Source organism: Mirounga leonina, unplaced genomic scaffold (assembly GCF_011800145.1).
Source record: "Mirounga leonina isolate KUSES-001 unplaced genomic scaffold, KU_Mleo_1.0 Mir_168, whole genome shotgun sequence".
In the NCBI taxonomy this organism is placed as follows: domain Eukaryota; kingdom Metazoa; phylum Chordata; class Mammalia; order Carnivora; family Phocidae; genus Mirounga; species Mirounga leonina.
In genome coordinates, this window is record NW_023270426.1 from 75,154,826 (window position 1) to 75,180,891 (window position 26,066).

A 26,066-nucleotide genomic window follows, 5' to 3' on the forward strand; every position below is an offset into this window, starting at 1 on the left:
CGTTAAATATTATATTGGAATCTATGAGCTTTTTAAAGATGAGAACAGGAAAATTTGAGTTGCTCTGGGCATTCCCTTAATAAATCTGGAAAATTTCAGTATTGCATCAACAGAAGATTCTATTTGGATCAAAAATAAAATTTATCAACCATTGAACATATGATATTCAAAAAAAGAAATATATTTTGCTTTTCGGTGTTTGGGAATAATTTCTTCACATGTTTACAGATGACCAAGTAGTTTTACTTTTTACAGTTTTGTAAATGCATACATTATAAATGACTCCTGTTTTAAAATTTAGTGGGTATAAAGAAAGACCATTAGATGCCTGACCCTCTCACTAGCATGTCTGACTATACGTTGTTGGAGGAGACAATCTTTAAGTGTTATCTTAATCTAGAAATTGTGAGATTCTTTGATTTTTTGCTATATTTCTTGACTCAAATCTTTGACTCTTCATCTACATAATGAATGTGACCCACTCTCCTACACCTATTTATATTTATCAGGAAATGAGAATGGGGATATAGGAGAGGCGCTTAAAGGGTGGTAGATATGTGGGAAATAACATTTATTGAGTTCTTATTCTGTTCCACATGTTATCTGGATGTTTTATATATATTACCACATTGAATGTTATCTTCACTATGCCTTTTGTGTATTTGCCTGTATTTTACCTGTGTGACTTAGAGAATTTTAAAAAATTACAATTACATACCTAGTCAGTGGTAAAAAAATGCATGAGTTCCTGACTCCACAGCATATGTCTTTTTAATCACAGCTTGATCTTATTATTTTAAGTGTTTTTATGAGAGTCAATTAAAAGGGATAAGTGTGTCAAGTAGTTCAGGGGATGAGTCCTGTTTAACCCAAATTCTGTTAACCCTTTGTTATTGTGATGTTTTTATTGTTAGCTTCATGGCGTAATCTTGAAAATGTTAAGTACATTTATATAACTAAGCAGTAATTGTGAAATCTCATTAATTTAGCTATTAGTAGGGTTGAAGTTTGTCTTTGACTTATATGTTAAAATATTTTGCTAAACAAATAACCTGAAATTATTTTCTACTGAAAATGTTTGTGCTTTTCAGTTTCTTAATAATTCATAAACATTTCCTTTTTTGGTGTATGTATGTGTATAGATCTACATACATATTTAAATACACTTATATAATTGAAAGCAATTTTAATCTAGTTTTAGAAATAGATTTACAATTTTTTTACTGGACAATACTTTTTTAGCTTCATATACTGTTAATTGGAATAATAAAACAATAAAACAGAACTACAGTTCTTAACAAATGCTAAAACTATCCTATAAGTTAGATATCTACACTCTTAAATTACTGCAATTATGCTGAATTTTTACCTAACAGAAAGCATTAGTGGTTCTGTTGAAATACAACATAATAAGGAGCTAAAGTTAAAACCTTTAAATTTGAGTTTAACATAAATGGCTCTAAAACATTTTATAGTAACAGGGAAAAAATAAATTATGTAAGAAATCACTTGATAGCTTTGATTCCTATAATTGAATAATCTAAAGTGAAAAATAAACTTAAAGAATGGTTTTTATGTGACATTAAATTCAAACTAACGAGTTGAGTTTTAACTTATATAAATGATGCAGGTCTCAACTGAAATGTAGCTGTTGTAGAATTATATTTAAAAAAAAATAGAGTAAAAGGAATAAAACCAACCACTTGAAATGGTATAATTTTAATACAACACAGAGTGTCACTCTAGTATACATAACTTTACTCATTACTTCTAAAGCATATTTATTCAAATGGAAATAATATCAATCTTCTCCTGATTTATGATCCTTGACTACTGAATTAGAAAGTAGTTTATGGGAAAGTACGCCAAGCATGTTATTTATGACTCAGTGGCATGAAGAGCAAGTAATGTTACTATTGGTTTTAATGCTTGGCTTGACTTTCAAAAAGTGAATGATTATTCAATTTTGTGTTGTTTTGTGCCATTATCACCTAATACTTAAAAATATATGTTATAAAATCAAAACTCTTAGAGCCATGCAGAATCTTAAGAGCTCATTTGATCCAACCTCCTTGTCTTTCAAATTATGTGACATGAGGCCCCCAAATTTTAAGAGACTTGCAAAATGTCACAGCTAGCTTATAGTTAAGGTAAGACTTGAGCCGTCTAGGGTATTGTTCTAGTCTGCAAATTCAGGGACCTTTTATTTTTCGTCTTAGGATTTAAAAATTATGTGTGTTACCAAAAAAAAAAATGTCCTGCCTAAGTAGGGAATTCATTCAATAATATTTATTACATGTCTGTTAGGTGCTGTGAATACAATGAAAGGTAAGATATATTTTGTCCCATATCTCGTGAAGCTTACACTTCCGTGGAGTAGGCTAATACAAATAAGAAATTAACAATTGTGATAAATGCTATAAAATAAGGAGGTCAGATAGAAGAATAATAGAGGAGCACCTACTTAAGATAGGTAGTCAGAGGTCTCACAGAGAGTGGCATTTCTTGCTAGATGTGAAGGACGCCTCCATGTGAAAAATGCATGGAAAGAGTAGTCAGTAATAGGAAGTAAGTTGCACATGCAATCGTCCTGATCCCATCCATGTTTTAAATTTATTTATTTATTTTTTTAAAGATTTTTATTTACTTATTTGACAGAGAGAGACACAGCGAGAGAAGGAACACAAGCAGGGGGAGTGGGAGAGGGAGAAGCAGGCTCCCTGCCGAGCAGGGAGCCCGATGTGGGGCTTGATCCCAGGACCCTGGGATCATGACCTGAGCCAAAGGCAGACCCTTAACCGACTGAGCCACCCAGGGGCCCCATGTTTTAAATTTATTTATAGCTTCATATATATCTTATGTTATACAATCATTTATTTTCTATAATTTTCTTCTTACTGTAGTATGTATAGCTTGTTTGCTCTATGGTATTATAAGCATAAAAATAATTGTATGGTATGTGGTATAGTGATTATAGCAATACTTTTAAAAAAGTAACTATTAAACAAAAGCAAGATGTTAATTATGTGAAATTATATCATTATACATTAAACTCAGTGAAATTAATTGTTAGAAGCTAATGTTGCTCATTAATTTCATGATTAGACATGTTGATTAAAAAAAGGTAGGACTAGAGCTATACAACAGGACATATACCTCCCCAGCAAATCTCATTGTTCTTCAAAACCACCAAACTAAAAACTAGGAAATGTATATTTTAACCTAATTCCTGCTATTAGGATAGTGTCTCAGAATGACTAAGTGATTGCCAATATGATACAGTTACAATAGATATTTAGAACTCCTGAAGGAGAATAAAAAAGGCTATCCCTAAAACAGAGTATTTAGGAACCCAAGGCATATGAGATTAAAAAACCTCACCTCACCAGAGGAAGTGTGATGCAGCAGCAGTGATATGTATTTTTAATTAAATTTTTTATTTTCAGATAATTATAGATTGACATATAGTTGTAAGAATCAAGACAGAGAGGTCCCATGTACCCTATACTCAGTTCTCCGCAGTGGTAGCATCTATAGTGGTAGCATTATAATATTATAATCCAGATATTGACATTGACACAATAATGGTACAGAACATTTCCATCATTGCAAGGGTCCCTCATGTTGTATTTTTATAGCTACACTGCCTTCTATCTCACACCCTTTTCCTAACCCCTGGCAACTGTTAATATGTTCTCCATTTCTACAATTTTGTCTTTTCAAGAATGTTATGTAAATGGAATCACACTGTATGCAATCTCTTGAGATTGGCTTTTTACATTCATTGTAATCTATCCAGGTACTTTCATTCCTTTTTATTGTTAAGTAGTATTCCATGGTGTGGTGTTAGTTTTCTAGGACAGCCATAACAAAGTACTGCAAACCTGGTGGCTTAAAAAATGAATTTATTTTCTCATAGTTCTGGAGACCAAAAGTCTGAAATGAAGTGGCAGGCTGGTTTCTTCTGATGGCTCTGAGGGAGAATCTGTTCCATGCCTCCCTTCTAACTTCTCTAATGGCTGACAAACCTAGGCATTCCTTGGTTTATAGAGGCATCACTTCAATCTCTTTGTACAGTGTTCTGGATACTCTACTCAGTATACAGAGTTTCTTCTTACAAGGACACGCATGACTCATAGAAATTAAAAGCCCATCCACTCCAGTATGACCTCATCTTAATTAATTACATCTGCAACAACCCCATCTCCAAATAAGGTCACATTCTGACATTCTTAGGGTTAGGATTTGAACATATCTTTTTAGAGGATACAATTTAACCCATAACAGAATGGATATTTGGTCTCATCATTCACCCTTTGAAGAACATCTGGTTTCCATTTTTTGGCTATTACAAATAAAGATGCTTCAAACATTCATGTAAGGGTTTTTGTGTGAACATGTTTTAATTTCTCTGGGATAACCATGAAGTTTCCTACCAGCAATGCATGAGTGATCAGTTTCTCCTCATCCTTGCCAGGATTTGGTGTGGTCACCATATTTTATTTGAGCCATTCTCATAAATGTGTACAGATACCTCTTTTTTTTACATTAAGACTTTATTTTTTAGAATAGTTTAAGTTTCACAGCAAAATTGAGGGGAAGGTTCAGAGATTTTCCATATACCCCTGCCCCGACACATGCATATCCCCCCATTATCAATATCCCCTACCAGAGTGTTAACATTTGTTACAGTTGATGAACTTACAATGACACATCATTATCACCCAAAGTCCTTAGTTTAAATTACATTTCATTCTAGGGGCGCCTGGGTGGCTCAGTCGGTTAAGTGGCTGACTCTCGATTTTGGCTCAGGTCATGATCTCAGAATCCTGGGATTGAGTACCATGTCAGGCTCCCTGCTCAGCAGGGAATCTGCTTGAGGTTCTCTCTCTCCCTCTGCACCCTGCTCCTGCTCATGCACGTGCATTCTCTCTCTCTCAAATAAATAAATCTCCAGTTATTTATCCTCCAGCCCCCATCTTCAACTGTTGTCAACTGCTGATCTTATTATCTCCATAGCTTTGCCTTTTCCAGAATGTCATGTATTTAGAATCAGACATGCGGTAGCCTTTTCACATTGGTTTCTTTCACTTAATAATATGCAGTTAAGTTTCCTCCATGTCTTTTTGTGGCTTGGTAGCTCATTTGAGGACTGAATAATATTCCATTGTCTGGATAAACCACAGTTTATTTATCCATTCACCTCCTAAAGGACATCTTGGTTGCTTCCAAGTTTTGGCAATTATGAATAAAGCTGTTATATAAACATCTGTGTGCAGGCTTTTGTGTGGACATAAGCTTTCAGTTCCTTTGACCAAATACTAAGGAGTGTGATTGCTTGATCTTATGGTAAGAGTATCTTTAGTTTTTTTGTAAGTAATTGCCAAACTGTCTTTTAAAGTGGCTGCATCATTTTGTATTCCCACCAGCAATGAATGAGAGTTCCTGTTGCTCCACATCCTTGTCAGCATTTGATGTTGTCAGTGTTCTGGGGTTTGGTCATCTCATAAGTGTGTAGTGGTATCTCATTTTTGTTTTAATTTGCATTTCACTGAAGACATATGATATGGGGCATCTTTTCATGTACTTATTTTCCATCAGTATATCTCCTTTGGTGAAATGTCTGTTAAGGTCTTTGACAATTTTTAAATCAGGTTGTTTTTCTTATTGTTGACATTTAAGAGATCTTTGTATGTTTTGGATAACAGTCCTTTATCAGATGCATGTTTTTCAAATGTTTTCTCCCAGTGTATGGCTTATCTTATTCTTCTCTTGACATTGTCTTTCAGAGAGCAAAAGTTTTTAATTTCAGGACAGTCCAGTTTATCAAATATTTCTTTCACAGATTGTGCCTTTAGTGTTATATCTAAAAAGCTGTCACCATACCCAAGGTCATCTAGGTTTTCTCCTATGTATTCTCTAGGAGTTTTATAGTTTATGTTTTGCATTTAGCTCTGTGATTGCTTTTGAGTTAATTTTTATGAATGGTATAAAGTTTTTTTATTCATTTTTTTTGCATTTGGATGTCCACTTGTGCCAGCACCATTTGTTGAAAATACTTTTCTTCTTTATGTTGATCATTTTGTAAGACCCCATTTATTATCCAGAGTAAAATAAAGGTGAAGTAGTAGTAATATAGAGATTGTAATTGTCATGAGAAGTCATGATTAAAAATAGAGCTTTTTCGGGGAGCCTGGGTGGCTCAGTTGGTTAAACATCTGCCTTTGGCTCAGGTCATGATCTTAGGGTCCTGGGATCGAGCCTCGAGTTGGGCTCCCTGCTCAGTGGGGAGCCTGCTTCTCCCTCTCCTTCTGCCCCTCCCCCACTCTCTCTCTCTCTCTCCCTCAAATAAATAAAATCTTTAAAAAAAATAAAGAGCTTTTTCTCTAAACTACATATGACAAAATCTTTTATTAATTTATTATTTTATTGAACTATAGTTGGTATACAATATTATATTAGTTTTGTGTGTACAACATAATGATTTGACATTTGTATATATTACAAATGATCACTATGACATATCTAGTTACTGTCACCAGCAAAATTATTATAATATTATTGATTAATATTTCCTATACTGTACTTTACATCTTTGTGACTGATTTGTTTTATAACCAGAAGTTTGTACCTCTTAATTCCCTTTCCCTATTTTGCCCATCCCCCTACCCCTCTCCTCTGGCAACCACCAGTTTATGAGTTTGTTTCTGTTTTGTTTTTTAGAGTACATACAAGTGAAATCATATGGTATTTGTTTTTCTCTGTCTGACTTATTTACTTAGCATAATACCCTCTAGGTCCATCCATATTGTCACAAGTGGCAAGGTTTCATTCTTTTTTTTATGGCTGAGTAATATTTCATTATGTGGATTTGTATTATATATTTAAATATATTTATATTTTATATATGTGAATAATCTGTATCACAACACACCATACCACATCATCTTTATCCATTCATTATTGATGGACACTTAGGTTGCATCCTTATCTTGACTATTGTAAATAATGCTGCAGTGAACATAGGGATGCAGATATCTTTTCGTATTAGTGTTTTTGTTTTCTTTGGGTAAATACCCAGAAGTGGAATTACTAGATTGTCTGGTATTTCTATTTAAGTTTTTTTTTTTTTTTAATTCTAACTTCCTATAATGGTTTAATCCTTCAGAAAATTTGTTAGTATTTAATGAAGCTAAAACTAATTTATTCACATCCTTCATGTAACACAGTCTCTTTTTTTTTCCTGGTTGAGTAATACTCTTTAATATTTTTCTCCTAAGTCTCTATTCTATTTGTTACTGACTACTGCACAGCCATATAACAGTCCTTCTAGTTTTGCCATTTAAAATGGACCAAAAATCGGTATCATTTCTTTTCCTGCTATAACAAATTGCCACAGACTTGGTAGCTTAAAACAACACCAATTTATTCTCCTATATTTCTGGAAATCAGATGTTGGAAATGAATCTATGGCCCTAAAAGCAAGTTATTGATGATGCTAATTTCTTCTGGAGGCTCTTGGGGGAACCTACTTTTTCTGTTTTTCCAGCTTCTAGAGACTTTCCTCATGTCTTGGCTCTTGGCCCCACATCAAATGCCTTTCTTCCCTTTTTTTCTTGTCACATTGCCTTCTCTAACATCATCCCTTTTACTTTCCTCTTATCAGGTGCCTATGAATATTGCACTCACCTGGATCTTCTAAAATAACTTCCCCATTCCAGTGTCCTTAACTTCTAAAACTCCCTTTTGCTATGTAAGATAACATAGGCACAGATTCTGGGGAGAAGGATGTAGTCATCTGCTATACAGTTGAAGAGATAACAAAATGTATGTGTTTCACTCCTATTAATGTATTTCTTTGAATTTTGTTCAGCTGTTCAGTTAATATTTACTTTTTTGTAATTGTTGTTCCTTATTTGTCATTCCATATTTTAAGTTTGTAGTTTATTTTCATTCTTTTGATTATCATTATTATTTTATTTTGCATTTTTCCCTATTTATGAAATCTATTTGCAAAAAGCTAATGGTAGCAGTAATGGTTTTAGAGTGTTAGTGTTTTCAAGTATACTTCCCTATTAATTGGTCCACATTGGTGAAATCATTCACCCTCTTTTTGGACTTATCCTACAGATGTACATGATTATGTGTTTTTACCATCATATCTTGTACATTTTAAGTTGTTCCTTATCCTCTTGTTATGTGATTCTTTTGGTAGCTAGGAGATGCAAAGAAGGAACCCTCAAGAAGCTTTAGGTTCATATGGGTGTAATCTTTTCTAGAACCCAGTCCTCATGAATTTATGGTCACAAAAGTGGTTGTTTTAGAAATCAACTTTCTCTGAAGAGATTCACAGAGAAAAAATACGTAACCAATTTATTATGAAAAAAGGCTCACTATCTACCATGCAAACCAGCATGAATTTATCAGGAAATCTGTGTGGATTTAGAACACAGGTCACAGATTGTTGAGTGATGGTGATATAAATGATCATTGCTATTTACTGAATTCTTACTTTATGGTAAGTACCGTGCTAACAGTTTTTCAAGTATTATCTCATTGTATTCAGAACAACCCTGACAATTTGGTATATTATCAATTTTTCCAGTGCTAAAACTGAAGATGAGAAAAACAACATGATTAAGTCATTAAGTTGAATCTGTTCTCATTCAGTATAATTACACTCTTTCCGTTATGCCATGATGATTTTACTTGGGGAGTATTAATGAGCTCTGACAGTTTGGTATATATCCTTCTTCATTACTTTTGCTGTGAACTCCACTGGTTAGAGGGGTTTGTCTTTTGAACATTGCTAGGTTTCTGGTAAAAATGATCTTACTCGGGGCACCTGGGTGGCTCAGTCATTGGGCGTCTACCTTTGGCTCGGGTCATGGTCCCGGGGTCCTGGGATCGAGCCCCACATCGGGCTCCCTGCTCCGCGGGAGGCCTGCTTCTCCCTCTCCCACTCCCCCTGCTTGTGTTCCCTCTCTCGCTGTCTCTCTCTGTCAAATAAATAAATAAAATCTTTAAAAAAAAATAATAATCTTACTCATTAGTTTTATTTTTCCCAAATTTCACTCAGTTCTCTACCTGAGTTCTACTTTTGTTAGGATACTCACCTGAAACTCATTGCAGTATAGTGAGGAGATTATAGCTTTCATTCACTGAAGTTGTACCCTGCTCAATTTGATTGGAATTGAGTTTTCAAAATATTGATCAGCATCATATTTATAAACAAGTCTCTCTTAGTGGGCATTCCTTCTGCCTATGATTACTTATTCCATTAATATTAATCCGTGTAAGTTCCAATTTAAGGAGGTAACATTTTCTGATCTTATTCTCCAGTTTTGAAATTTTCCCCTATTGACAATCTATTGTTGCTTACATATTAATAACCTATTTTCAGTGGTACATGACACAGTTCTTTAATATATTAATATACCATGTATGAAGTGTTTCCAGAAGGTATTCCTTGCCACCACTACCTGTTTTCTTGTAGCTTTAATGTGGTTGAATTAGTTTGAAATTCCCTTTAGGGAAGATTTCAAGGGGTAAAAGGTCACAATAAGGCGACGTGTGGCCTATGTAGTTCTCTAAAGAAGAAAACATGAAGTCAATTATCTTTGTAGTTGTGGTATTGGAAAGATCTGGGGACTTGTGTTGTGCTCATTTCCTCAATGACAGCTCAGGCCTCAGTCCTTAGAACAGTTTTCACCAACTCTAAAAACATACCCCTTGTAATATAAACACAGCTTTGTCCCAGGTTGTCACCTTGATTTGATTTATCTTTCCCGAGGCACAAATCTGACTTCAACTATATTCCATTTGAGATTTGAAATAAATTGAGATTCTGCTTCAGTCATATTACTTCATTTTAGGTTCCACACTTCTCAGTCTAAGTGTCTGTACTCTGTGAGGTAGATGGCTTAGCTGTAGAATAAAATGAATGCCGTAGATTATACTATATTTGAAAGCATCCTGAATTTGGTTTTTGCTTCCAAGTATTTTCTTCCATTTTGTTTTTTTTTTCCTTCCATTTTGTTAATGCTAACATTTAGTAACTTTTGTGATGACTTGAAAGCTATTTAGTTTTACAATTCTAATGATTCTGAAGAACTGTTACAAAGATGAAAATGAAATAGAAGCATAATATACCTATGTAGTTTCCTTTAAAATCTTATTTCTTAAAGAAGTTGAAATAATTTATGTTTAATATGTTCTCTTTCAGTATTGTGCTTCTGCTAAGTCAAAAACAGACACTTGAAGAGCTGAAACAGTCAGTCCAGCAGCTGAGATGCACTGAGGCAAAGTTTATAGCACAGAAAGAATTACTAGAGGAAAAAGTACAAGAAAATGATGGGAAAGAGCCACCTCCAGTAGTAAATTATGAAGAAGATGCACGATCAGTTACATCTATGGTAAGCCAAAAAGTAATCAAAAGAGAAACTTAAAAGAGTAGTATCTAGATAATAAGTGAAAACAAAAATTAATTCTTTTGCTGTGACAAATTATTACTCTTGTTAATATGCAGGTCCTATTAAACTTGTCTGTAAATGCAAAGTGGACTTGTCAGTCACCTCAGGTCACCTGGAGAACACTTCAGGAACCAACTGGTTCCTGAGTGAAGAGTCTTTCCTCTGTAGAGTCAGAGGAAAAAGCTCTTCTCTTGCTTTCAAAATTGAATGAAAGACTGCAGTATTTTTATTGCTGGGAGACAGCAGGAAGGGAGGGTGTTATTCTTAAGATAGAAGTAAGAAATAAGGAGAAAGCTATTTATTATTATTTTCTTCTTAAGAACAGTAGAATCTTACTTACCTGAGATTGATGATGTGTTTATTGTTTGATATTACAAACGTTTGATTTTGTTTAAAAATAGATTTTTTCTTATGAATATTCTTAAACTATAATAAACACATTCAAATTCACCAACTAGAAATTCAACTTCATTTTATATAGTTTCATTAGCTGTTTAAGAATGCCTAGTATAAATACTTCCCCTTCCCTTTCCCTATCCTTTCTCCTTCCCCCTCCCTTCTTTCCCTTTTTCCTTCCTTCCTTCCATCTGAAGTTGGTGGTTCTCACCAAGACGGCAGTTTTGCCCTCCAGGGGACATCTGGCAATATCTCCAGATATTTTTGGTTGTTACAGTTGGTGGGTACTATAGTAGTATCTGATGGGTAGAGGCCACTGAGCCACTGATGCTTCTAAGCATCCTATAATGCACAGGACAGCCCTTGCCTTCACACTCCCAACAAAAAAGTATTCTACCCAAGATATCAGTAGTGCCAAGGTTAAAAAAGCCCGAGCTCTGTCCTTGGCTTTTTCTGTGAGTAGCTGAACGTAGTCCATAAATAGAACTATCATAGTTAATGATGCTATAGCTGATATTTTAGTCATTTTTAGCTTATGTGGTTCTAAATAGTACAATTTGATTGTTAAACGTATTCAGATGTCTCCATAGGAAAAAAAGGCAGTATTTGAAAATGTGATAAATGTGGAAATGAATATGAAGGATTTAAATTACTCCTTTTCTGTCCTACCAGATAATAAGGATTTTCCTATATGTACCATGGGCCCTTTCTTGATTCTTGATAACTATCTGGTATATGCATTTTTTCAGGGGAATTTTGAAGTTTATTCTTTTACTTGGGTTTTAAAAACCTTAGCTAGTAAATCTTTTGTACCCCGAGTGTAGTTTACAGTACTTCCTTGTCTCCATGTGGGTGTGGAATTGGTTACTTCATAGCTTGATTCAGTGGCAGACAGTTTTAGAACTGGCTGTCTAGTTTATTTTAATTAATTTTGTGTGCAGATCACCCCTATTGTCATTATTATTATGACAAAACAAGATACTCAAGTCACTAGATGACAGCATATCCTCATTTGGTAACTATGGCTAAAAACTAGAATTTGAAAGTTAAAATATAACAGTTCATCAGTTCTTATTTCATTAAAGACTTGTGATCATTTGCAGTTTTATCTTTCATAATCATTGAAGAAAAACTTTTTCAACAAATGAATAAATAATGTTTCAGAGAGACTGTATAGTACAGCTTATGAGAACAGACTGCTTTCGGGCACTTTTAAACTTTCTCTTGTACCCATTATTACATGATGGTGAATAACACTTTGGAAATTTTTAGAGTGATGTCACATACTTCATTTTATTCAATTTATTTTAAATAGTTGAAATGTTAATTATAAATATATCTTATCTATTCATTGAGGCAATGCCTTTAGTCAGTCTTTAAGGAATTTACAATGGAATGCCAAAATATATGTAGTTTAAAGTAATAAAATAGCATTTTATAAATCAATAGGGCATTCCCTAAATTGATGTCAATTAATGAGATTTTACAGTATGTTTTATAAAACAAGTAAAAATACTTGCCATACAGTGTTTTTAAAACTTACAATACTCTCACATATTATCAGTGAAATTTTTGCCTAATTCAGTCTTTTCAATTAATAAGAATATTACTTTTTAATTTATTAAAAATCAGTAAAAATATTAAAGCTTTAAATAGTTTTTTCCCAAATGACTATTTAAGGATTGTTTTATGAATAGCATTACAAGAAAAGCCTGAAATTAACTTAAGTAGTTCCATTGGTATTTCTTTTTTTATAAATTCCATCCTTATAAGTGTCTAAAAAATTTCTACAAGGCAAATTTAGTTGAATGTGTCAGAATTGGAAGAACTAAAAATTAAATTATAATATCATTGAAAATCATGAAAACTTGACCTAAATATTATTTAAGAATAAGAGAAACAGTTAACTATTTTCTGTGATCCTAATTAATGGCAGTGTTAATCAGCACTCTCACTCTTCAGTGGTGAATGCTTTTGTGGAAGAGTGCCTTAAGGAACTGTATCACTAAGATGGGCCATAGATTCTTTTTTTTTTTTTAATTTTATTTTATTATGTTCTTATAAAATTTTAAGGTGATTCAAATGTGTAATCAGAGTTAGGGTTGTATAGTCAGGTTCTTAGGTGCATTGATGTTTATTTTGGCTATATAATTCAGTAAGAATGAAAGGCCATCTATTAATTTATAGAAATCTAAAAAAAATTGTGGAGGCAGATAATATAATCATCTCTATCAGGAGAAGTCATCCTCCTAATGTTGTGTTTTTTAAACCTACGTCTAATTTTGGTCAAAATATCAAGGAGAAAATGATGAATATTAAAAATTACACAGTAATTCTCTATTGTCTGGGCCTAAGTATGTTTCATTTATTCATTCAAGAAATATTTATTGAGCACCTACTATGTGTCAAGCACATTTCTAGATGATTGAGATACGTCAGTGAATAAAACTAATAAAAAAAAAATCTCTCAGAGATTACAATCTGTGGTGAGTGGCAGTTAATAAAAAAGTAGTAAATTATATATTATATTAGAAGATGGTAAATGCCAAGGAATAGAATCAGAGCAGGGTAGAGGGAGGGTTGGGTGTCTAGAGGCTGGGACACAATTTAAATCCAAGTCAGGATAAGCATCATTGGGAAGTTGACATTTGAACAAAGACTGGTAACAAGGAACTACTAAATCCCTTAATTTCTGGGGAAAGAGCATTTCAGTTAGAGGGTGCACCTGTTGCAAAGGCTATAGTGCAGGAGCATGTTGGACTAATCAAGGTGTGGTTAAGGAAGTCTGAGTAGAGGGGAAGATGAGACTATAGGAAATGAGATTGGAGAAGTATTAGAGAACAGATCTTGGGTCTTTGTGGACCATAATTAAGGATTATGGCTTTTCTCTGAGTAAAGTGGGGAGCCACTGGGTTGGAGAGTAGTAACAGAGGAATGATATGCTTTGACTTTTTATTTAAATGGATTACTGTGGCAACTATGTGGAGAATTACTTAAGGGGAACAAGGATGGAAGAATGAGATTATTGCAATAACCCACATTATGGAAGATTACAGTTTGAGCAAGGATGGTCATAGCAGGGGAAGTAGCAAGAAGTGTTTTGCTTCTGGATATATTTTGAAGGTTGACCACAGGAGATTTCCTATGGATTAAATGTGAGGTATGAGAGAATAGTCAAGGATGATTTTAACATTTTTAGCAGGAGAACTAGAGGAATGAAATTGTTTTGAGTGGAAAGATTATATGTAGAGCAGCTTTGAAAAGAAAGAGCAAGACTTCAGTTTGTCTTTCTAAAAAAATAAGTCTTTGTCAAAATTTGGTATTTGGGCCACGAGTTCAGGAGTATGATTTGGACTGGAGATAGAAATTTGAGTTGTAGGTATCAGATGGTATTTCAAATCATTTGACTATAGGTGGTCACCAAGTGAGAGAGGATAGAGAGGAAAAGAGAAACAAGGACTGAACTCTGGGGAACTTCAAGTTAGGTGGTCTAGAAGAGGAGGATCTAGTAGGAGACTAAGGTTGCCAGTGAGCTAGTAGAAAATCAAAAGAATTTGGTGTCCTCAAATTGTTCTGAGGAGAAATGAGTTCCAGAATCTGGGACATGCTGGGTTAAGACAAAAGAAACCTTTGTACTGACTGCTGGAATTTTCTAAACTTTTCATATCCAATGCCTAGGAGGGGAAATATCGCATGGAATGCAGTGTCTCTGAAAATATTGATCCAATTCCTTTTCAAAGAGTGTCTTGAAGGGAGCACAGTGCAATGGAACATACTTTGGGAAATACTGAATTAGAAGATGAATCTTTCTTATCAGATTGGGTTGTTTGCAGATTAAATGTGCTGATAATTTTAAAGGCATTTTGAGTTGTTTATGTTCTATAAACCCAAGGATTATTTTATTTTATTCTTTAATTCTAGCTCTGCAGGGCAGAAGAACCTGCCTTTTGGAGCTTATTAGGAAGATGCACTCTTTGTTGGCTGTCCTTGGATAATGATGGAAAGACCAGAATTTTCTAATCCCTGAGTAACATTGATTTTCCTATTTTTGAAATTAACTGATTAGCATCACTTTCCTTCATGTTTGTTTATAGTTGTCTAGTTGTAAGAAGATAAGTTTTCAATCAGTATCTGTTGAATTGGACTTCCTTTTCACTCCAGAGTAATACAGTTGTTTTACTTTATAATAGCATGTTCTGAGCACAAAGTATAATAATTTTTGTTGAAAGAATCTTTCTTCTATGTCAGATATATCTACAATTGATGGCTCTTTATAATGAGTTCTTACTTTTTAAATATGGTTAGCTATTCTGTAAGATAATTGCCTTTACTTTGATGTTTCTGAAATTGCACATTTTTAAACTCTTTTGCTAGATTAATGTGCGACATATATTTATCTTTGAAAATCTTACTGAGTAAGTTCTGCTTAGTTGAACAGCACTATCAATAAAATCCTGTTTTGTTATATTTGCAACCAACAAAATATCTGGTTTGTTGACTATTGTCTGTCATTATGACTCAGTAGTAGTCCATTTTATAGAAGTGTCTGATGGATTTTCAATTTTATAGTTGAACTCTAAAATGGACTGATATCAATTGAGATTGACACATCATTGAAGCTTTATCTCTTTCCATCTTCAGGTACACTTTCTTTCTTTTAATACATAAGATCAATGTTAATTTGAAGCCTTGCTCATCAAGTACATTGAGAAGAGTACCAGACAAAAAAATCGGGACACTGGAATTGAGTTTTGCCTCTGCTTTGTAATCATAGTCAGGTTCCTTAATCTTTCTGAGTTTTCCTTTCTGTAGAAAGAAGGAATGAATATATATCCACCTTGCCTGACAGGATTTTTATGACTCTGACATGAGATGTGTGTGATATATTATTGAAACACATAAGATTTCATTTCTGTTTTTTCTAATAATACCCCTTAATTCCCATGTAAATTAATTAGTACTCACTGAATTAAGTATAGATTGTCGATTTTTCTGCAGGATTATCTTATGTATTTCTTATTTATAAAGGCAAAACCTTAATTAATTTCTCTGGATAGGTAGTACATGTACAAATACTGGAGTCTATGTGTCCCTTTCTTAGTCTCCCCATTTCCTACCTCAGAGGTAACCTTCCAGAAGCATTGTATGCAGATAAAAACATAAATGTTCATTATATGCCTCCTGCTCTTACACAAATGGTAGTGCATACAACAATATTGGTCTGTACCTTACTTTTTAACTTAATATGTTTTAGGTATAATTTCATTAGAATGCATATACAGTTACTTCCTTTTTTTTCCCATTTGTTCAGTGAACAGATATTTATTGTCAGGTGTCATAGTATCATTTTAGATTTGGGGGATGTAGTAGTGCACAAAATAAACATAATTTTTTCTGTTCTCCTGGACCTTTCACTCTGTGGGTACAGACAGACAAACAGTTAAATATATATGTTAAATGGTAAATATATTAAATATTAAACATACAGTTATATATATGTCAAGTGGTGGTAAGTTCTTTGGAGAAAAATAAATCAAGATGGAAGAAAAAGGGTGATGGGAGGTGTTTTTATATATAGGGTTGTCAAGTAAGTCTTCACTGATAAAGTGGCATTTATACAGAGATCTGAAAGAACTAAGGGAGCAAATGTTGAGACTGCTTGAAATGAGAATATTCCAGAAGAGAGTGAGAGAGAATAAATATGAGATGGGGTCAGAGAAGTAATAGGCATTTAGATCATACAGTCAGGGAGATTATTGTTAAGACTTTGATGCTAACTGTTAGAGAAATTAGAAACCACTGAAGACTCTGAGCAAAGGAGTGACATATTTACGTGGTTTTCAACCTTTTGTTATTATAAAGACAGCTTTGGTAAAATCCTTATAATACTACTATGTGTATAAAAGGAGTTTATGTGTGAAACACATTTTAGAAGGTTTTGTGCAGCTTTATAGGTCTAGATTTTACTCTCAAAATAGTTTAAAAGTTTTTAAACCTGATAACAATGTGTTATAGATGTTAACTATTATATTAATATTGAATTAATATATCAGTTTTGTAGATTAATAAATTTTTCTTCTAGCTTTCCTATGGCATGAATTTTATCATGCTGAACTTTCAGTGGCTTTGTAAGCTGTTAATATTACTAAATTATCCTAGGATCTGATACCTGAAGTATATTTATAACTATATGTTATGCTTTATGTTTATTTAGTTTATAAATTTCTAATATATAAACAAAGAAGTTAAGAGAGGATTATGATTAGGTTACAAAAGCCTTGTTGGCTTTTCCAGATGACTCAAGTCAAGATTCCTTAACATCACTAATGATCAGGGAAATGCCAATCAAAACCAGAATGAGATGCCAATCAAAAGAACCAGAATGAAATGCCAATCAAAACCTCATGCCTGTTAGAATGGCTATTATTACAAAGACAAGAAAAAACAAGTGTTGGTGAGGAAGTGGAGGAAAGGGAACCCTTGGGCACTGTTGGTGGGAATGCAAACTGGTGCAGCCACTATGGAAAACAACATGGAGGTTTCTCAAAACATTAAAAATAGAACTACCATATAATCCAGCAATTCCATTTCTGGGTAGTCATCTGAAGAAAACAAAAATACTAACCTGAAAAACCCATGTTCGTAGCAGCATTGTTTATAACAGCCAAGATATGGAAACAACCTAGGTGTCCATCAGTGGATTAAATATAAAGATGTGGTATATATATACAATGGAATATTGTTCCTCATAAGAGAGAATGAAATCTTTCCATTTGTGATGACATGGGTAGACCTTGAGGAATTATATGCTAAATGAAATAAGTAAGACAGAGAAAGACGAATACAGTATGGTATCTGTGGAATCTTAAAAAAAAAAAAAAAAAAGAGCTCATAGTTATAGAGAACAGATTGGTGGTTCCCAGAGACCGGGTTGGGAAGTGGGCAAATGGGTGAGGGTGGTCAAAAGGTACAAACTTCCAGTTACAAAATACATAAGTCCTGGGTATATAATGTACAGCATGGTGACTACAGTTAGTAATACTCTAGTATGTATTTGAAATTTGCTAAGAGAGTAGATCTTAAAAGCCCCACATCGGGCTCCCTGCTCAGCAGGGAGCCTGCTTCTCTCTCCCTCTCCCACTCCCGCTGCTTGTGTTCCCTCTCTAGCTGTCTCTCTCTGTCAAATAAATAAATAAAATATTAAAAAAAATAATTAATGGAAAGTTGACTGCATTTTGACTTTTATAAAGTATCCATGTGTTAAACATTTCAAAAAATTTAGGTGCCTAGCGGTACCTAGATATACACTGAGCAAATGATTATAGAGGAAATGAATAGGTTCAGAATTTCAAAATATCTTTTGGCAGGTTATAATTGATGCCACTCAGGTTTTAAAAACTAGTTGAAATGTTAAAGTTAGTTTCTATCAAACATTTCTCACTTTATAAAGAATGATGGCAGTGATATTTTAACAGGGTGACAAAATTTCGAGATAATGACTACTGCGTGATTGCAATAGAACCGTCACTATAGAGAGCTCTCCAGCTGCAGAGCCAGGCTGCTTGGGTTTGTATCCCTGCTCCATCACTTAGTAAGTGTGTGGTGTTAGGGGCTTTTCCCACCCTCATTTCCCAATGTGTAAAATGGGAATTACAGCTTTATCTACTCTTGGGTTCATTGTGAGAAATGGTTAAGTTTACACATTCAAAGCATTTAGAATAGTCTTTGCCACTTAGCAAATCACTGTTCTTTTTAATAGCTGATACTTGATTATTTCATTATCTCAGAAATGATGATTTAATTTGTGTGCTTATTTCTCTACTAGTCTTTATTCCTTAGTCTTGATATTATTTTTCATTAAGCATAAATCTTTTCTTTTAAAAATGTAGGCTGTTCATTTTTAGATGATAAACTTGTTTGGGATCTGAAAGTATTGTTGTCTTTTGTCCACAGTAGATTACAAAATATTTTTTAAATGAAGTCTCATGTTACTAACTTATGACTTACATATTGGTGACATCAGTAGGGTTGACCACCTCCATTTTTTGAAGAAAAATTTTAGTGTTATTACTTTAAGTACTTGAAGCTCACTTTTTTCTTCTCCTACACCATTGAAGTTTGTGTTTAAACTTGAGCACAAGCAATTTTTATAAAAATATCACTTATAATCACATTTTAATGCCAGTTTTCTTTTATAGTTTAATGTGGATGAAAGAAAAAAAATCCCTAAATGCCATTCTATTTTATGATTATTTATTCATTCCTGAAATAACATTTTTCTTTTAAGTTTGCCGTTATGGAAAACTCAATTAACGGTTTTAATACTCATATTAACTTTTTAAAAATAACTCTTCTTACAAATTTATGCAATACTACTATTCACTCTTATCAGTTGAAATCTGGTTTTCTTCATACTCCTTTTGTCCTTTTCTCTCAGTATTATTTAAAGGCTCTCTTTGTAGCAGCAGGGCAGGATGGAGAAAACTGGGAATTTGAGTGAAATCATTCTGAGTTTATTTGCCTTTAGGTGAATTTTTACCTCCCCTCCCCCCAACCTCAGTTTCTTCATCTGTAAAATGTGGTTAGTAATATGCACCTCATAGGATCATTATCAGGACTAAATGAATGAATGCAAAGGCAGAGGCTTGTTATAGAGCTTCAGACAAAGTTAGGAGGGTACTTAGTATGCATTTGGTTTTTATTCCTTTTCTTTCCTCTGTCTTCAGCATTTCTCTTTCTCTCCTGTCTCTTCCCTTTGTCCCCATATTTCCTCTTCTCTCCTCTGCCTATTAAACACAATTAACCAACTTCTATGAATATTATGCATCATGTTCAGAGACATTGGGAATAATAGACTAAGTCTCTGCACTCATAGATCTACATTTAGCAGGCAGAAAATGGCAATAAACAACTGATTAACAAGAAAACATCAGAGTTAAGTGCTATGATGAAATCGACCATTAACATTGCTCAGGCTTTAGCCCTCAGCCCTTGGTTTTCAATCCTTTCTTTGTAATCAAGTATCTGTGGGCTTCCCCCCCCCTTCTGTCATTCTTTAAACAACAAATGATGACTCCTAAATCTACATTTCCAAGGAAATTGGGAATCCTGGAATACCAGTCAAGATAAAGATGAAAAATGAAAGCAGAGAAGTTGAGTTATGCAAGTTCACACACAAAAAGGTTAAATGTAATAAAACATTTAAATTTATCAACAATTTCATTATTATTCACACACTAGATTTTCTTCCTATGTATTTCCCCCCAGATTAACTGTTAACTGGTGGACACACTATCAACTGGCATTCATTCTATGTTAATTAAAAATTAAAAAAAACAGAAACAGATTTCGGACTATTAAAATGTAGGTTAATGCAGATACTTTGTTTGAGAAGACAAGAAAATTTAATTACCTGGAGAAAAAAGATATTTAGTTACATGGCTAATTTGTCCTAATAATTGTGAGTAATAAAATTGCTAAAAATTTCTGAGGTGCCTTGGTAGCTTAGTCAGTTGAGCATCTGACTCTTGATTTCAGCTTATGTCATGATCTGGGTGGTGGGATGAGGGAGCCCTATCTCAGGCTCCACGCTCAGCAGGGAGTCTGTTTGAAGGATTCTCTCCTTCTACCCTTCTCCCCACTCACTCACAGGTGTGTACTCTCTCCCTCAAAATAAATAAATCTTAAAAAACTGTGAAATTTTTCTATTTATAAATGAATACAATTTTTCCATTTCTCCTATAATTTTTTAAATCATAAGGCACTTGCAAAGACCTCAGTAAATGAAGGCGAGTGTCTGAGAGGCCAGTAGATTATAGCATTGAGAGTGAAAATGCCCTGGCTTCATTTATGCTGTTATTATAAATACCTCATCTCTTAAAATTATTTTCTCTTATAATAATATAGAGATGCTGGTGTTTAACACAGTACCTGGCAAAGAGAGAAGCTCAATAAACTTCTCTTCAATATGCCTGATGTTGCAAAATGAAACCATCAGTGGTTAGATTCCAGTATTTAGTAAAAGGTGGGCTCTGTCTCTACTTATTCTGGTATATAAGCACCAAACCAAACCAAACACCTACTCAGTTAATGTAGAGGGGCAGATCATTCCAGAATATGTTTTAGAAAGTAATAAAGTCTTTATAACACTGATGGGAAGGAAAGAATGCAGAGAAATAGCCTCAACTAGTATATTTATCACTTCTAGATAGACAAAGTAAAAAATTTAGTATTCTGTGCCATTTAAGCAGGGCCAGGATGCACTTGGTTCTCAAAAATATCTTAGTGGTTCAGATACTTAGTGTAGTGATACGACCACTTTGGAAAACTGTTTGGCACTACCTACTAAAGACAGACATGTGCACACCCTTTATCCCAGTACCTCCACTCCTGGGCATAGATTCAATAGAAATGAATACATATACTCCCCAAAAGACATGTACAAGAATATTCACAGGAGCACACTATATTAGCCCCAAACTGAAAACTGCCAAATGTCAACAGTAGAATAGATAAATTATAGAATATTTACCAGTTGGAATATTCTGTAGTAATGAGAATGAATATATTATAACTACATACAGCAGTATGGGTGAATCTTACAAACATAATGTTGAGTGAAAGATACCAGACATTACATATTTTGTGATTCCATTTATATGGAATTCAAAAAGAGGCCAAGCTAATCAATGATATTAGAAGTTAGGATAGTGGTTACCCTTGACAGTGGTTACACCTTGGAATGGGGTTAGTGACTAAATGGCACACAGCAGACTTCTGGAGTACAAACATGACTTGTTTTTCATATATGTTCTGGTTACAGGAATCTTTTCAATCTGGGAAAAGTTCATAAACTGTACACTTTTGATATTTATACTCTCCTTTATGCATCTTGTACTCCACCTAAAATTTTCAGAAAAAATTCATTCTAATTTAGCATGGGATCAGTATGAAAGCATGCTCAACTCTGTATGTGTGTGTTAGCTTTTATCTGTATGTTGGGCTGCTTATGGCGGTCTTTTCAGAATTATGTGTGGGGGGGTGCTTTTTAAATTACACAGACCATCCTTTTATCTGTCTGTCACCCATTCCCTTCCCATATAATGATATTTTTTCTTGGACTTTATACCTCCCTCCCTTTCTTTCTCTTTTCTTAACAAGCCATGGTTAACTATAACATTTGCTGAGAAAGTGTAGTATCTTTCAGGTCTCTTGGGTTGAAGAAAGTTTGAGGACTATTGTGCAAAGGATGTTGCCTTAAACAGTTCTTTTAAATTCTGAGTGCCTCTTGGGAAAGTAACATATTAAGCTTTGTGAGATATTAATAGGTACCTCCAATCAGGGGCTTAGGAGAGCTGAAGAAAGTACGAGTCACTCTAAGAGTAAGTAGTGCAAGCTTGGCAATTCTAACACAGATCAGCAGCCTCCTGAGCGGGGTGTGGTGTTGGAAAGCAGAGTTAGAAATTGATGAAGATGAATTGAGTCTATTTCACAATTTTGTCTAAACCTGGCTCTTCCCTTTTTAGAAGAAATTTTGATTGAGAGAAGTATGTGGAAAAACGAATAGAGGAGAAGGGTAAGGAAAAGGTCTTGAAATTTGGGGAAGGAGAATTGACTTCTGTAGTATAGCCAGGAATGGGAGAGGGCTATAGGGGGAAACAAATGGGCTCAGCAAGTGCAAGGAGATGTGGGGTAGGCAGGTAATTTGGGAGGTAATTGAAGTAAAGTAGGGTATAGATTATATAAAGGGTGGTAGGTTTCAGTGGCCAAAGGACCAAGAACTGGACTGGTAGAGGTAGAAGGTCAGGCAGAGTCAAATGGGATCCAGTTGGTAAGAAAAGCTTTAGTTGTTTTTTGAGATGTTTCATTAATCTAAGAGTCAGTAGAACCTTAGGTGTTCCAAATAGAAACTACTGAAACTCTGCCAGTTTAAATGGTTTGTGTTCCTTTTTCTTTTCTTTTTTCCAATTAGATACAGTCTTCGTGGAGCCAGAACATTGTTCTTATCCCACAAAGGTGTTTTGTGGTTTTGACTAGGGGATAAATCAGGCTCTTCTAATTAAAATTTGCTTTTGGAGGGAACTTTCTTTCTCCCCATCCTTTGTCTCTAAGTCTGTTAAGGAAGAATCAAGAAAGGAAAAAAGAGAGATCTGGTGAGAGGAGAACAGGAACAACAGAAACAGATGAGGGGAAAAAGATACATAGAGGTGAAGAAGATGAACGATAAAGAATAGGAGAGACAACAGAAAATACAGAAATAAGAAGTAGGTCATAGTTGAAAGAGAAAGGGGCTAGGAAAAAGGAGATGGCAGAGGAGAGCACATGAATTTAAAATAAAATAAAAATATTATTGAACCTAGCTAACTTAGGGGTGTCAAAATTTTTGCTTTAAATAGTTCAGTAGTACCTATCAAGGGATACAATTTGTGGTTCAGATACTTAGTAAAATTCATTCTCGTATTTTCAAGTTTTAGGTCAAGAGGCAAATTATAATTTTTTTAAAAAAATTTTATTTATTTGAGAGAGAGAGAGAAGCAGACTACCTGCTGAGCAGGGAGCCTGACTTGGGGCTTGATCCCAGGACCCTGGAATCATGACCTGAGCTGAAGGCAGATGCTTAACTGACTGAGCCACCCAGGTACCCCCCAAATTATAATATTTTAAGAAAATTTGTTTCTGTGTAGTTATTTGATTAACATGAAATTATTGACTACCAAATGGTTTTTGGGTAGTATTTAATAAGAAAATATTAAAGTGGAGCATTTTGATATTTATTTTAATAATGTAGTCCCTCCAAACAGAAATCCTGAAATATCATAATTTATTATAGCATTTGAGGGTAGGAGGTATGGATGAGTATAGACTTTCATTATACAGACAGTAACTTCAACTTGCTATTAATTATGTCACTGTTATTTAGATAGAGCTTATGTTAGCAGTGTTTAATTATTACAGGTATCTGTATTTTTTGATATAGTGAGCCTTTTTCAGTTTTATTACTTATAAGATATTCATAGTCTCTGCCATTTATTAGTCTCCAGTGCAGGTGTATTATTAGAAAAGAAAATTGCTGGATAACTCTGTCATGTTCACTCATGATTAGATGACATAGATGAAATTCAAATCACCATGAAAACTCTGAGATTCCTTTTTGTTCACCCTTTGTGCATAATAGAATTATATAGGCTTTTTCTGTAACCGTAATCAATTTCATATCATATTTGATCATGTTTTCAAGGATTTAATTTTGGAACTTAAAACTAATAAAAATTAATTGAACATGGGATTCTACATTTTGATCAGGTAGTGTTTTTTAGTATGATACAATGAATATTTTATGTCATCTTTTATTTGTATAATTGTCTTAGTTTATTAAAAATGTGTTTAAATTAGAAAGGCTCTTTGCCAGCCTCTTTTGATAATAATGAAAATCCATGGGGTTTCTTTTTTTTTTTTTAATTTCAGAGACTATCTAATGGTGTAGATATGCTCTACAAACATGTTGAATCTGAATTTTCACTAGCTCTTTAACTCACCAAGAGAAGTTAATACCTATGCACTTCCTAGCATCTTATGAGAGCATACAGTTTAGAGGTCTCATTTTAATTTGGTGGTTCCTTATTATAATTTCAAAAATAGTGCTAGGGAATGAAATCATAACTATTTTTATTCTGAAAGATATACCACGCTTTTAAGCTGATGTAGTAAATTGTGCAGATACTTAAGATACTTGGTATATGAGAAGTAAAACCAACAGGGAGTAGACATACTGAGGAACACACTGGTCTTTTACTCTCCCTAGGAATTTGAAAGCTCAATTTAACTTCTGTCTGTCATTTCTGATAGGCTTCTCGGGTGATCTTTAGGGATGTTGCCTCTTTGCCATCTCCCGAAGTAAAAGTCAGGGACAGCTTTAACCTCTTGCTTAGCAGCTATACAATGTGATTTGGGATTCAAATGATAAAAACCAAAGAACACAAGGGAATCTTCTTGTGTCCTTCCAGCTTTCCTTAGAATCCTTCATCTGACTGGCAGGAAGTGAAAAAATGCTGATGCTTTAAGGTTCAGCTGTATCATTTCTAAGAAAGGCAGCCCAGTATAATGACCATGTCTAGGGGACTGAAGATGGCAAGGGACATGATGTCGTCATATATAGGTAATCACTATAGGTAATCAGGCTTTTTGTCTTAAATTGTTAGGAGAAAAGTCTGTTAGCTCTGGCAATGTGTAAAATGCATGTTGCAAGGCTTTTTATATAGATTTATATATTCTTGTTTATATGCTTGTGTTCATTCATTCATTCATTCATTCATTCATTTTCTGTCTTAGTCCCCTGAGTATTTGAGGCAGCTAATGCTAACAAGTTTCAGCAAAATAGAAAAGAAACTAAAATCAGGACCAGGAAAAATAGGGTTGTAACAGGTTATCAAGACTGGGGGAAAACTATATAGATCAAAGCATGTATAGTTACTACACTAGAGCTGTTATTTTGTCTCTAAGCTTCCCAAAGGCCAAAATGAAAAAGGAGATAAAGTCATATAACACTTACTATTAAATAAAAGAAAGCATGTCACATTGCAGGGGAAGCAAAGCTTTTCATTGCATTTAGCTCTAATAGAATTTCTTACTGGAGGCTTTAACCCTGACTTCTGTGGTGACAGTGCCCTTGACAATATCACTACAGTTAGTGCAGGAAGGAGATTGATAAGGCCATCTCTTGCAGAATCTAGAATCCCTCAGTGGATTGGAGACCATAACACCAAAATCAGTTCTGAGGGGGTCTGAGAATGCAGCTGTCTATAAACTGGTTTTATCGAAGAATATAATCTAGGCTTAGAATAGCATATGCTTTTAACTTCTCTTAGTACTCTTTTTCTTAGCTTCAGTTTGGGTATGCAGTGGATAAATATATTCCCTGGGAAGGGTTCTCAATTGCAGGTATTCTATACTTGTTTGAAGGTGGATCCGTGAGAAGAATTTATTAGTGAATTTATTTGCTGACTTTTTAAAAAAAATTGAAGGCCTGTTTTTTCTTTGAAAATTATTGGAAATATTTTATATATTAAAATAACTTGCATATGTGTGTGAAAGCATAACTGCCCATTCAAAACTTCTTCCTTGTTATGATTTTAAAAACTATTATTGATGATTAAAGAGAAGTTGGTGTTAAACTTCAACTTTTGCTTGCAATTTCTATGA

The 26,066-nt window shown here is 34.0% G+C and overlaps 1 protein-coding gene across 6 annotated transcripts in view; it reads left to right on the forward strand.

Annotated features, from left to right (window-relative positions):
* Window positions 1-26,066, forward strand: part of FER (FER tyrosine kinase) — a 412,363-nt gene that overhangs the window by 98,504 nt on the left and 287,793 nt on the right. For all 6 annotated transcript variants that reach the window (XM_035015022.1, XM_035015025.1, XM_035015019.1 and 3 more), the window contains one exon: window positions 10,226-10,415. In XM_035015022.1, coding sequence (XP_034870913.1) covers window positions 10,226-10,415 — 190 coding nt within the window. The remainder of the gene's footprint in view (window positions 1-10,225; window positions 10,416-26,066) is intronic.